The sequence below is a fragment of the Amia ocellicauda genome, chromosome 1, assembly GCF_036373705.1.
Source record: "Amia ocellicauda isolate fAmiCal2 chromosome 1, fAmiCal2.hap1, whole genome shotgun sequence".
Taxonomy (NCBI): domain Eukaryota; kingdom Metazoa; phylum Chordata; class Actinopteri; order Amiiformes; family Amiidae; genus Amia; species Amia ocellicauda.
The window spans coordinates 19,832,807-19,847,981 of NC_089850.1; the positions used below are offsets into that span (position 1 = coordinate 19,832,807).

Sequence of the window (15,175 nt, forward strand, 5' to 3'; positions counted from 1 at the left end):
ACACATCAACTTTGAGGACAAAATGTTCACTTGCTGCCTAATATATCCCACCTACTGACAGGTGCCATGATAACGAGATTATCAGTGTTATTCACTTCACCTGTCAGTGCTCATAATGTTATGGCTGATTGGTGTATATAAGTTGGGTATGGATTCTTTAGCTGAAAATGGTGCTAAAACAGATAAGAACCACTGGGTTGTAACAACAAAGGCAGCAAAATAAAATAATGTAGAGACAGAATGGTATTAATTTTGTGTTCATTGCACCAGGCTAATGATTTGAAAGAGAATCCTTCTTACAAAGTTGTGAGATCTAAATCCTTAGGTACTTCCACTTCGTACTGATTACTGTGCGGCAATGGCATAATCCAACACTCATTATGAATACCTTCAATAAATTACCATGTTATTTCTGCTTTTCCGAAACCCTCAAAGCCACAGAGTATTTCCCTGAAGGTCTTTACACTGTACTTGGAAAATGTTGAAGCTTGACTTATGCAACCAGCCTGCCACAGACACACACACACACACACACACACAATATTGACATAAAAGTGCAAGAAAATCATTAGTATTTGAACTGAGCACTCTGCCAATGCATAAAAGCATTAAAACAAAAAAAAACTCTGGTCTAATGGTATCAGTATAAGGATATTTTTATTTTTATTTTTTATCAGACATCTTAAAATAAAATGTTACCAAAGAATAACTGATTTTAACTATCCAAGAATGTGTTGGTGCATTTTTTAAAATAAGGAGTTTAAAAAAAATAAAAATAAAAACTAGGTCAGCAAGTTACTGAACTAAACACAGATAATCCCTTTTGCAATCGCTGCTTCTGCCATAGGAGACTAATATACCACAGCAGTAATAATATAACTTGCATCTGCAAAAATCTGGCTTATCTGCTTAAAAGAACTCAGAAATTGAATTGTGGCGTTTTGTCCTTGAAAGGACAACTATTAAATATCATGTTGCTTCAGACTTTTCAGTAATCTCCCTCTTTTGTGGCTCAAATAATTTAAAGAAGTGTTTATACAATGACAGCAGTCTAATGCAATCACTCAAATGTCAGCGTCCGCGGCTCTGCTGGTAAAAGCACGGTTCCAGAGAGCAGGGTGAGGCTTGCAGGCTTGAGTCCAGTTTCTGCCAGCGTTGGCCCGGCGTTTCCAGAGGGTGACAAACAATTGGCCAGACAGTGCCTGTGGGTGTGGTCCAGCTATGGGGAACTAATTTCATCGCTCGTGAACGTCTCTAGTGGCTTTTCGCGGCCTACAGATCTAGACCAGGCTGCCCCGGGCCAGGTTTTTGGCGCCATTCCAACAAGGGACTCAGAGATGGCTAACTCCCTGCACACCATCTTTGCCCCAGGAGCCTGGGAAACACCCTTTAAAGCACAGTGCCTGACACTGTGCCACTAATGCTGGCCAGGTTTGGCTGTTCACCCAGCCAGGTGACCAAATGGCCCAGGGGGAGAGAGGCCCGGTCCAGTTTTTGTGAACTTTGAGGGAAGGCTGAGCAGTCTGGAGGGATTGGAGCTGCAAAGGCTTCCAATTCAGCATGGGAGTCTCAGATCAGACTTAAAATGTGGGAGGGTAGGGGAGCTGTATGACAAAAGGTGCTGTGGCAGTTTAGTGTACCGTCCACTTATGCTGGACTGCTCTAATGATTTGTTTGGTACCTGATGTAAATACAACTGAGCAAAGGGATTAATGGTCAGGCAACTGCAGACCACTTGGAGGAGTAATGAGTCAAGCTGTCTCACGGTCTCACACACACACGCAAACAACATCTGGCTCACTAGTTGCAGACAGGTCCCAATCTCTGCGCTTCAATTAAGTTTGAATTAAATTTTATTATTATTATTATTATTATTATTATTATTATTATTATTGTCAAGAAGGCGACTGAGATGAGAGGAACAGTGTGTCCATTCAGTGCAGTCACCTGGGAGAACAGGTGACTGAAGCACCTGATACAGGGCAAGGCTCTCACACCAATTACCATACTGGGACACACTCGGCATTCTCATTAACCCCCGTGAGGGAAAAGCTTTGAATTAGCGGTGGAAAAACTGGGGATGAAAAGGGAAACGAGAAGAAAAGCTCCTCTGTGGTTATCAGTAGAGCTGTCTTCCTGCGTCTCAAGTCTCCAATCGTAAGAAGCCCTAGAGGGAACAACAGGTACACTGATGGAGATAAGAGGGAGAATAGCCCAATCAAAGGGGGAAAGGAAAAACATGCAGCAAGAGGAGGGCAGCAGTGTCGGTCAGGGGAGGACAATGGCTGCTGCAGTGAAAGAACTGACAGACCGCCTGCCAGGATCTGTCAACGAGAGCAGACGGCATACACTGGCACACAGGAAGTGCAACCACTCGCCCACAGGAAGAGCACACACTGCATTCCGGCCCTCAGTGCTCAGATTTCACCCAGTCTCCTGTATAAATTCAGTTCAGTTTTGTCAAATGTAAATGTCTGGCAATTCCACATTCAACAAACTCTGGGAACAGATAATCGGTCATAAATAAGTATGTTTCATTCAACTAAATGATAACATGGCTTGAAATGAAGGCTGGGTGGATGACTAACCTCTCCCCTCCATCTTGTTTTTTATTCTGCTACACAAATGCAGCCCATTATACTATATTAATGTGCAATTAACACGTTTCTATTTATTTATCACAATCCATCATCCCTTTACAAGCCCCTATGTCATTTCTAATTTCTGTTTTCCCCCAGCTGTAGCCTTGACAGTTTGCACACCCAGACAAGAGTCTGTAGGAGGCAGGGACGGGGTTTCGGATACACGGGTAATTTGGCAGTCTCCGTTGTGGTTCGCTCATGGTTATAGCAGGCCTGTGCTGTGGTTCACTGTACTCTGCTAGTCCTCCCCATGCTTTACTACAATTTTACTGTGCTTTCCTACATTCTACTGTGTTTTTTCCGTGGTCATACTGCAGTGAAGGGTCTTCACCATTCATGGCCACATGGTCATGTGACAGAGCTCATCGTCATGTGCCTGGTATGATGACATCACTGCCCTCAATGCAGAAGTGTGAAATGGATTCCACAGAGTCCTTCCGTTCCTTCCACTACTATTTCTCATTATGCCGGAGATGCATCTTCTTAACTACTGCAGTAGTTTTGAGGCTTTGATTGCTTAATTCTTCTTTAAAATCATTCTCGCTGGGTCCCTGTTCTCACGCACCGATTGGTCAATTCAGTCTATTCAATCGACCCTGACCTACAACACTCCACGCCGCTCCCACCCCAACCGCAAAACAGATAACCGCCACACTGAACAAATTTGAGCAAAACGAGAAATGCCTCGAAATAAGCACCGGCTATTCCGAGCAGCTGCTGCCCCCCCTCAGCGTGGTTCTGCACACTCGTCTTTGGCAGTCGAGAGGCTCTTACTACAGGAGAGCGGCTCAGGCCATCCACAGAGACCCACCTGTCATATTTGGCATCAAAAAAGAGTATTAGTTTTGAGCATGTGTGTGTGTGTGTGTGTGAAAGAGTGCATGTATGTATGTGTATGTTTTTCTTATTCCTCCAATCTCACAGCTCTTCTGCATCTCCTCTATGATCCTGTACTGACCAGCATTAATAAACCGAATCCAAAAAATGAATCTGCAACTACAGGGAATACGGAATAGAATACAGAATACAGAGTTGAATACCCAGCTGTCTTGGACCCTGTTTACAGTTTAAGGAAAAATAACCTCAGTCATGAATGTAGATTCTCACCTCCTGCATATGACTTCTGAAGGCTTCATTAAGCTAAAGAAATTAGGAACGCGGTTAATAACCCTGCTGGAAATGAGATGAGACGAGGAAAGAGAGAGAGAGGGAGAGAGGGAGATTGCTCACACAAGCAGCCAGTGTCAGCCAGCTTCAGCAGCACCGAGGAAGCCATTAATCATCATGCCACACCATCCCCACCCAAAACATCAGATCTCCATCAGCAATGCCTCGGCACACGTCTCCAAGCCCAAACGCCCTCCTGTGAGCGTCTGGCTCCCCGACTATGCACCCGGTGTTTGGGAGTTTAATTGCCCTTGTTCAACCCCCCACCCCCCTCAAGCTCCACAGAGCGGAGACCAATGCATATGAAAAAAAAAAAATATCAAGGTCAATGCAGACTGAAGGTTGGTAAAATGGAGGTGCTCTAGCCATTAACTCTTTCCTAAAAAAAAAAAAGGACAGAGATGTATCTGGAAGGCAAAGCTAACAGAGTGTAGCTTTCAATTTTCCACTGAGATGATTGTTTTAATGGTTTATGGTACCATGTAGGTCCAAATTCAAATTATCATACATCTGTGTTTTAACAGCATTTACCATACGACTTTGAAGGAAACAGAAAATGCTGTAATAAGGATGCAAATGATCGTCATTCTTCTGCTCTTCAGTCCTGTGTAAAGAATTGAAAGGGTTAAAATCAACATTAACCGTCTTCCTGCTGCAGAGGCAGAACACACTGCAGATATAACAGAGGCCGGCCTCATCAGGAGCCACTCAATCACAGCTCTGTTTGTTTCTGTGCTCTGATCCACAGACATAAACAGGCCAGGTTTTGTGATTTAAACAGGGGTTAAATAAATAAAATCGATCAGAGTGTCCTGAAGGTCAGATTCTGCCTGACATGGAATAAGGGTTACACACCAAAGACTAGAAGTATGATTATCACTGCCTTCAACAGAAATCAAACCCAATTAAAACAAAAGGAAAATAAGAAATGTGAATAGGTTATACTGTCAGGGCCTAGAGAGGTGACCTGCTAAATTAGTCCAATTAAATCTGCCAAATAAATTAATAGAAAACAGGTATTTGGTGAAAATCTGAACCATCTGCTGTGGATTTGTGACAAAACAGAGATTAAAAAAAGTGCCACTGCAGCAAGAAGCATGCTTCCCTAGGACTTCAAACAAAAGTCAAAACCTTGCAAAATGTACTGATTGTCATAATTAATACCAATTTCTATTAACGTTGCTGTGTTAATGGGCCAATATCTTAGATAATATTTAATTTAATGTAATTTCAGGATTGATCCACAGCTCATTAACTGCTTTAATGGCACTGGCACATACAGGCAATTAGAAAAAAAGAACAAATTTTCTAGTTTGATAAGAAGGGGGTTTGATTTTATTATGTGCTTAATTTACTAGATTTATGCAATTACTGTGCACTCTGTTTCACAGTAATGGGCAAGCCAGGATCTTCTACTGAGAAGCAATACAATTTGCTGACTCTTGCCTAAGCCCAAACCAAAGCATCCTGGGTAGAGTTTGTTTGCTCAAGAGTACAGCATCATCTAAGCTGGGATTTGAACCCACAGCCTTGCCGTTAGAAGGACAGCACTCCAACGCACTGCTCCACATCACCGTCTGGCTCATTTCACAATAACCAACCATGACCAGGGTTCCACTGCAGGGTTTACCCGTGTCAGAGGCATCAAAGGGCCCTTAGCCACACAGTCCTCAGCGGCATCCCCACATGCGTCCGCAGACGGGCCGCGGACGACCGATCAGATTTGTCTCCCCGTCCCCGGGAGGCACATTAGCAGGATTAACGCTGGCAATCCATTGTTCACGGCGTGGCTAACTTACTTTGGTTTTGTGTTTGGTTTTTAAAAGAAGCCATGGCAGGGCACAAGAGAAACTAGAAGAACTAGAGAAATCCTGTGAAGTAAAAAAACAAACGATACCTACAGCCTCAGCCAGGCCCCCTTAAGTAAAAACACATGTTTCTCACACACACACACACACACACACACACATCAGATATACAAGTGTCCAATGAGGCTTTGTTCAAACAATCAATCAGACGCCCTGTTAAAGGACTCTCCTTATATATTTTTACAGACATGGGTGCAGTACTGATCACAGATGGGCCCTTTATGGATAACACAATAAAAAGTTGTAAAATGTATTATATTTTGAATTGCTATGTTTTATGTAAATTTAATTTGTAATTATTGATGCCTTTACTTAACTGTGTTTTGCACTTATGTTGTAAGTCTGCAAAGAAATAAATAAAATATTATTATTATTATTATTAATAATAATAATAATAATAATAATAATAATAATAATACACAAGCCTTTAGATCTTCCTGTCTCTGCTCTCTCACCACCAAACCTGGGTTCAAATGTACCTGCAAATACTTTGGAGACTGGAGCCAACCCAGCTCTGTACATCAAGGTGAGACTTTCCTAATCAGGCCCTCTACCAATTCAGCTCCACCAAACTGATCAGAAGGCAGCGAATGCAACCACGCTCTCCACCCAACACTATCTACCCCACAGGCCACACAGTGACACCTAGTGGGCAGTGTAGTCAGCAACGTCTCAGAGCCTGACCTTAGCAGGTATGAACCATTAAATCTGGGTCTCCCTGACCTGTCCAGAGAGTGGTATGCAGACAAGGCCAAAGTAGGCAGATGGTTAAACGTGTTCATGTGTGTGAGCAAGGAATACAAGGAGCCCAGCACACACAGGATCCCTCTCCCCACGGTCACACTCCTGCCCCACGCCAGTGCAGTGACATGTTCAGTGGAGGATGCTCTCAGGAATGTGTGTCACGCTACTCTCCACTTGCAAATGTAAGTGTGAGTTTGGTGGTGCCTAATGCATGATCATAGCTATGGTGCAGGTCTGGCCATGATTTACTTGTTTGCTTTGACTGGGCAAATCACAATAATTGCAGCCAAAAAATTAATAGCAGACATATTTCCTATTCCTATCCAAGTGGGAGTCAGATCACACTGTAATTCTCATCAAAACAACAAACTGAAGCAGAAAAGTTCTCTCCCCTTTCCTTCAATTTCCATTAAAAAAAAATCTTCCTATACCAACCTCCACAGATGTCAACCTCAAACCAATCAAAACCAGCCTGAACCCCTGCATCCACCTATAGCTCCGAACAGCACCAACTCAGAACTCAGTCTCTGGTAGCGTTTCTATAAACAGACACTTCCTTTTAGCACTAAAGTAACTTGTAAAGTAAAGTAAGATCCATTGGCTCGAAATGCTTGTGTGTGTGTGTGTGCGTGTGTGTGTGCGTGTGCATGCATGCGTGAGTGTGTTGGGGGGTGGGGGGGTGATGTGTGAGTATGTGTGTGCGTATGTGTGGGGGGTGAATGTGTGTGTGTTTGTTTGTCTTTTTTATTGCCCTCCAGCTACACTGGCTCCATAAAAAGCATCACTAACACCTTCTTAATCCCTCTGGCCTCCCTATTTGGGTCTGCTTACTCAACCCTTCCAGCTCAATACTATTTTAATTACAAGTTCCCTTTCAATAGCTGGAGTGACCCGCCATAAAAGGTGTAGACTAACATAATGCCTGAAACTTGAGCCCCGGCACCGACTCGGCATCAAAGCAAACGGGGAGGGGGGAAAAGTATAATTTCAGCCACAACAGAAGAAGAACCGTTTTTTCCCCCCAAACATCTAAAAGAAAATGTTGACCTCTGCTTAAAACGGACTTATATAAGGCCTACAAAAATTGCATGGTTCTGTCTTGTAAAGAAACATTGGCTGGTTTCCTGATTTTCCTCACTAAACTAAGGTAATTTTACTACTTGTGATTAATACGTACAGCTTTTTGTTTACTCTTAGTTTGTATGTCTACCTTAACCTAACAAAAAAATCTCACTTGTGTTTAGAGGGCAGACAGCGTGTTGCCAGAGTGATAGAATAAGTAACACCGGAGAGTTCGATTCACAGACAACCTTTTGCATTTAATGAGTTTATAATCATTTTTCTGTTCTCTTCTTTCTGTTTTTTTTTCCAGTATGCAGTGCTTATCTCCTGGACCTGGTGCAAAATTACACTGAGAATTTGAAGGTCAGAATTTACATAATTTAAAAGGCTTTCCAATCTCATCTTTTAAAAAAACAAAACCAAACAATTATAGATCCCAATCGCGAGTCCTTCTCCAAAGCACGTGTTTGGTGAGGCAGACACACACAGCCTGTAATTACCTCTTTTTATATTAGGAATAGGTGAATTATCAGCTCACCAGAGACACTTTGAAGGCTCTTGCGAGGAAAACTTTTATCTTGGAGCCGAACTCAAAGGCCATGCTAGGGAGATGGTAGAGGGATAATCACTTCTCCTGTTTTGACTAAACCATCAAATAAATACTTTGTGGTAATTATACGGGTGGATATTAAATATTTAAATGCTGCGTTTGCAGTAGCCTTAGTTTCCCAGAAGGATACGAAGGCAGGCAAGTGATGGTCTGAATCAAATTTTCTTGTCATCTAAAACAAAACAAAACAGACCAAAAATGCTGACTTACAAGAAGCAACACGGCAGGGGGAGAGTGATACAGCAGCACAGCAGCTGTTAAAGTTGCATTTGAATTATTAAAACTATAGAATAAAGCACAAGCATTCAAGGTCAGAGGGTTTCTTGTGACTGTATCGGACTGTTCTGAACTTTCTCGGAAAGTCACACACCGAACTGCCCATCTATACTCACACCGTACGGGAGTGTTTGTATCGGTGCCCGAGCTGCCACAAGCTCATCGTGAGACTACGCCTCATAAGACGTCCTACTGAACCAGCCTGGCACAGCATAACCTGTTTCCCGCTTTTAACTTCAGTGCACACCCTTATGTTAAATGCCCAAAGGCAGCTTTAATTTTCTTCTTCTCATGTCTCTGTCCTGGTATTTAATTTGTTTTACTTCACACACATCCTGTTCAACACTTTCAGTCATTACTTACATGTCATATATGATACCTACGATCTCTTGCATTTATATTGTGCCCAGAACCCAGAGGACATCCCAGAGTGCTTTGCTGTAGAGAGGGGGTTCGCTTCATTCACCACTGAAGTGCAGCTGCCAACAACATAGCTGAAGACATAGCTGAAGACATCGATTACAGCTGCAGTGTAACATTTTAATTCATATAATTGATCAATTACACGTAAATTTACACCATTGTCAGCTTTATGATCTCAAAATTCGATAAATGTGCCTTTTCCTACCGGCTCATCTTGCCTAGATTATATATGGCCTTTCATGTCATTTTAATTCTATAAATATACCTGTAATTGAACAAAGAATGACTATAATTGCAATTCAATCTCACAAAAAAAAGAAAACGCTATCATTTTAATCATCACTGACCCCAGGTCTGGAGTTTGATGAGGTAGTCATCTCTCAATCATAAATTGCAGCGCCATCCCTTTATGTTGAAAATCTGGTATGCAAATTGGGTTGGGAACATGTGTCTGGGATGAATGAAGCTGTGGGTGAATTTTGGTCATTTAGACCGCTCTCTGTCAACGGGTGTAAGACAACGTAAGAAAACAAATCCACCATCTGCAGCAGGGCCTTAAATAGGATCCTTTTCAGAGCCAGTGCGAGAAACTGAGGGGAACCTTTGTGTCGAACCTTCTCCACAAAACGGAGCTGCGGCCAAGAAACAGATTTAAGAGACTCTCTGCAATACTGGCCTCCCTGTTCCCCTTGACTGACTTGGCCAGATAGAAATAACTATCTGGAAAATTAAGATAGAAAAAAAAGCAACTCTGCAGTCCACTGAAGGCCCCTTATTATAGTTGGCATTCAATCCTGTAGCAAAGGAACAGGCTGTGAAGTAGATGTCCAAAGATCACCTCCATCTCCACTCAGCTCAAATCATCTGGCCAGAACTCACTGATAAACAAATATAGTTTATCTGAGCATTCATTAACTTGAATCAATCACTGACTAACACTGTTTCAAATGAAGGGTGTGAAAACTACTCCAACTTCATTTGGCTCTCAGGCAACACACTGACCCTCCCCACCTTCACACACAAGATCATCTTTGTGCTAATGTCACAGCTCACTCGGTCACATCTTCATCATTCTTCTGGATTGCAGGTTACCTGTTATGCGATTCCAATACAATAATCCGGCACAGATTACAGCAAAGAACAATGAGTGATGAGATTCTCTCTCCCACAGTCCTTTAACACTTTCGCTGTTCTTTCCCTGTTCCTGCTCAGACCACTGCTTACCAGGAGAGAGGGCTTTGAAGAGGAGGAAATCCCATATCAGTTTGTGCCCCTCTAGACTTCATGACAGTAACCTTTGGGCAACGCCTCGTCTTTCCATGAGACCATTCTCCGTCTGCTGGAACAGAGAGCTCAGGTCTCAAGGCTGGCCCAACCACAGAGCACCGTGCAACACAGTGAAGACAACCAAACTGGCAGATGCAGCTGCTTTAAAGTCAGCGAGTCCATACATACTGCAAAGGGCGAGGGGAATCCTAAACGTTCAGTACCGCGCCTTCCGAGTTACTATTTTTAAAGGCATGTTTACATTCATTCTCACAAGGGTTAACTCATTTCCACAGAATAGCTGCCCTGGCTGTGGTTCAGACAGCCACTGCAGACTGACACGTTGTGCCAACCTCAAAATGCTGACATTCTTCCTATTAGCAAATACATTAAACAACAACAACAGCTTCTGCTACAAGCTGCTACAGTCCTTTCACCCGACTGTGAGGATTTCCTTTCACTGACAGACTGACTTGTAAATAGTCCACCAAAACTCACTGATTGTATGGAATATTTACCGTGTCTAAACGTGCCCCTCAAAAATGTACAACTACGTCCATAATATGGTTACAACCCACCTTTCAGTCGAGCAGTCTCAATATAATAAATGTTTAAAAGTTGTGTTATTGCAAAGATCTACAGTCAGTCTCGTCTCTCTGGCTCTGCTCCCTATCTCTGGATATCAAGCCTTCATAGCTTCAGGATTTGTGCACCACTACATGATAAAGTGCTTTCTCTCAGACTAACACTGCCCAGCCACTACAGAGGGGCCACAGCATCAGAGGTTGGACAGAGCCGTAATCTAAGATCAGATAGATTAGGCCTTCTTGGGTTGACCAGGAACACTGCATGTATGCATTTTCACAAAGGATTGATCATCTCGCGCCCCAACAAGCACTGCACCCAAATGAGTGAATGAAGGCATGCATAATTATTAAAAGCAATCAAAACAAAACAAACAACGCATTCTCTGTGGGAGAGAGCCTGGCCCACAAGCAAGTTGTGCTTGATACTTATTCTTACTATTGTACTGTACTATGTACTGGATTGTATTATGATAGATAGATATACTCACTGATGAACTGATAAAGTTTTGCTTTTTTTTTTTTAATTTACCAGTGTTCTTCATGTCCAAAGTAACCCAGGCTGACAGTGAACAACCATAGGTTTACCCATTTTCTGTGTGCAGCCAGGGATCGTGGAAGCACGTACAAAAGAAAGCCATGCATTGGAATGTGTGGTCCAGAGAGGACACTGCCACCTACTGGCACACTGCCACCTACTGGCCACTGGCACCTACTGGCACACTGCCATACACTGGCACCTACTGGCACACTTCCACTCACTGGCCACTGGCACCTACTGGCACACTGCCATACACTGGCACCTACTGGCACACTTCCACTCACTGAAACACTGGCACCTACTGGCACACTTCCACTCACTGGCCACTGGCACCTACTGGCACACTGCCATACACTGGCACCTACTGGCACACTTCCACTCACTGAAACACTGGCACCTACTGGCACACTGCCATACACTGGCACCTACTGCCACAAACTGGCACCTACTGGCACACTGCCATACACTGGCACCTACTGGCACACTTCCACTCACTGAAACACTGACACCTACTGGCACACTGCCATACACTGGCACCTACTGGCACACTTCCACTCACTGAAACACTGGCACCTACTGGCACACTTCCACTCACTGAAACACTGACACCTACTGGCACACTTCCACTCACTGAAACACTGGCACCTACTGGCACACTGCCATACACTGGCACCTACTGCCACAAACTGGCACCTACTGGCACACTGCCATACACTGGCACCTACTGGCACACTTCCACTCACTGAAACACTGACACCTACTGGCACACTGCCATACACTGGCACCTACTGGCACACTTCCACTCACTGAAACACTGGCACCTACTGGCACACTTCCACTCACTGGCCACTGGCACCTACTGGCACACTGCCATACACTGGCACCTACAGGCACACTTCCACTCACTGGCACCTACTGCCACAAACTGGCACCTACTGGCACACTTCCACTCACTGAAATACTGGCACCTACTGGCACACTGCCATACACTGGCACCTACAGGCACACTTCCACTCACTGGCACCTACTGCCACAAACTGGCACCTACTGGCACACTTCCACTCACTGAAATACTGGCACCTACTGGCACACTGCCATACACTGGCACCTACTGGCACACTTCCACTCACTGAAACACTGCCACCTACTGGCACACTGCCATACACTGGCACCTACTGGCACACTTCCACTCACTGAAACACTGACACCTACTGGCACACTGCCATACACTGGCACCTACTGGCACACTTCCACTCACTGAAACACTGACACCTACTGGCACACTTCCACTCACTGGCACCTACTGGCACACTGCCAATCACTGGCTCATACTGGCACACTGCCACTCTGGCACACACTGGCTCCTACAGGCACACTGGCCCTGCTGCAAATTCCTGTCTCCCCTCTCAGCCGTGCTAAATTTCTATAGATCAACATCTTTTTCTATTTATTTTTCCATTTTATTTATCCAGACCCCCCACCCACACACACACACACACACCTCCAACCCCAATCGTGTTCGCTGTTGGCTCAGTTTTTCGCTTTCAGACAATTAAACAGCCATCACACTATCAGGCCTATAAGTGATTTCGAAATGCAACTGAGTATTGTTTTATATCCTCTCGTTATAACCTTCACAACTGGATCATCACAAGTCATCAGCGGTGCCGTATGTATGCAAAGCTGCGGCGCAGGGATGCATGTATGCGTGTCTTGGTGCTATTGCCGGTTGCAATGTCTTATCCACAAAACACTATCAATAGGTTACTGAGTGCAGAAAACAGCTAATCTAACGGAGCGACCCAGTGTCAACGCAAAGTGTGGCTGCGCCCCTGCTCCAACAGTGCAAACGCAACCTGCTCTGAACGCCGTTTTGGGGTATTTTAGTAATTTATGTATTTATTTTACACACACACACACAACAACAATCATATCCTTTGTTACTGGCCAGACTAACCGAAAAAAAGTCCAGTGCAAAAGCAAGCTCATGTCCTCATTTGTCCACAATGGAGCTCAAGCGCGCTGCAAATGAAGCAACGGCGCAGTGACAGTGCAGCGCATAGTGGCACACATGAGTCCACACCGTGCTTTCTCGTTCATCTTGGCACACGTATAACTCCTTTCAGCCCACTGTGAGCGGGCAGCCTCGGGGAGCGCTTTCCTCATTAGGTGCAGGTCTATAACACCGTGCGCACTGATGTCATGACTGGGTCAAACACCTGCCTCTGAACTGCAATACCTCCTGGGCAGAGAGGCAGGCACAGTTGTCCTTTAAACCGCGCAACAGCAGCAGTCTCCCTACTGTAACAAGAAACACACACACACTTACACAAACCACCAGAATAAACACGGCAGTCGCTGTAGAAATGAACTGATGTCCTAAAGCAGCCCCAACTGGAGAGCGGAATAAGTGATCCTTTGCACAGCTATAGAGAAAGGCTGCACCTTCACGCAATATCGGTTTCCACGTTTCAGTCTCCAGCAGCCTTCAGTCCTGTTTACGAGGCCCATGTATGGATAGAGCCTAATTTATGGATAGAGCCTAATTGCATTATCCATCATTGCGCTTTTAATGAAAGTCAGTCTGATTCACAGATCTCAGGGTTCATCCCTACACACTGAAACGTGGGAAATGCAGAAATCATTCCGCAATAGCGCTGTAAAAATGTGGGAAGATCACATTTCATGGGGATTAAAACATATCGGATTTGTTTCCAAAGCGCATTATTTACTGTAGGTGCAGCCAAATTATACAGTGTCCAAAGTAGCAGCAGCCTCACGCTTTTTTTTTTTGCTTAGGTAATGCCTTGATATGGGTTTGCAAATATTATGATCTGATAGCACTTGGGGTATTTCAGTCTCCAGTGCAAACAAAACACTTGTTTCTTAATGCTCAATAACCTGAAAGGTTGCCAAGACATAACACAACACAATGTTTAATATTTTTTTAACTGCTTGTTATACCAGGTGAAGGCAAGTCTGACTTTCCAGAGAGAGATGTATTATTAGACAAGCGCACACTGGCGCATCAGCTCACTGCAAAACTGGCGATGCGAATAATGCAAAATGTAATACGCGCTTGAAGAGAGAGAGAGAGAGAGAGAGAGAGAGAGAGAGAGAGAGAGAGAGAGAGAGAGAAGAAAAACTCCTGCAGAGATTTCATTTCAAGCATCAGGAAGCAGCTATTGATTGCCGTGTAGTACTAGTATCAAAACGGTAAAAAACGGAATGTTCCGTAACAACAAACAATAATAACACTAATAATAAATGACCTCACATTGAAGAGTTTGGAATAATACAATTTGTAATAAAATCTTAACCAAAAACCATTCCATGATTCTATTATCATCATCATTATTAATATGAATTATGTTTAATGAGCCCTACCTTGCTGGAGAAGGGTCCGGGGATCAGTAATTTCAGCGCCTGTCGTTTCAGCTCCACCAGTCTGGCGTTGCAGTTCTCACACCAGACTCCCCGGTCGGACCCAGGCGAGCTGCCGCTGCCGGACCCAGGAGAGCCGGTGCCGAACCCGGGGGAGCCGCCCAAAGAGCCGGGGGACCCTGTTCCGATCCCCGGGGAAGTGGGACCCGGGGAGCCCGAGAAGGACCCGGGAGAAGAAGTGCCGGATCCTGGAGACGGGGTTCCGGACGAACCGGGCACCGATCCGGCTCCCTCGGGGGCTGGGCGGCTGCCGGTCCGGGACTCCTCGTAGGCTTTCCGGTACCAGGACTCCGGGGAGAAGGAAGCCGATTTGGTTGGAGAGCAAGCATCTGCCATCTGTGAAAAGCACAGGACGAGTCAGGCTTTGTGTTTGCAAAGCAATACAAAATAAAATGCATTATTATTATGAACCATCATTAGGTGGAGTCTAACACTTGCACCCTAAAGGGACAAGCATGCAACAGACCAGACGTGCGCCCCCAAAGCAGGACTAAACCGCTTTTCGTCCTGTATCCAAAATTACAATTACGATGACTCTGGGCAAATCT

The 15,175-nt window shown here is 44.5% G+C and overlaps 1 protein-coding gene across 2 annotated transcripts in view; it reads right to left on the reverse strand.

Annotated features, from left to right (window-relative positions):
- kif26ba (kinesin family member 26Ba) overlaps positions 1–15,175 on the reverse strand; it is a 126,305-nt gene that overhangs the window by 110,390 nt on the left and 740 nt on the right. For both annotated transcript variants that reach the window (XM_066697861.1, XM_066697852.1), the window contains exon 2: positions 14,571–14,963. In XM_066697861.1, coding sequence (XP_066553958.1) covers positions 14,571–14,963 — 393 coding nt within the window. The remainder of the gene's footprint in view (positions 1–14,570; positions 14,964–15,175) is intronic.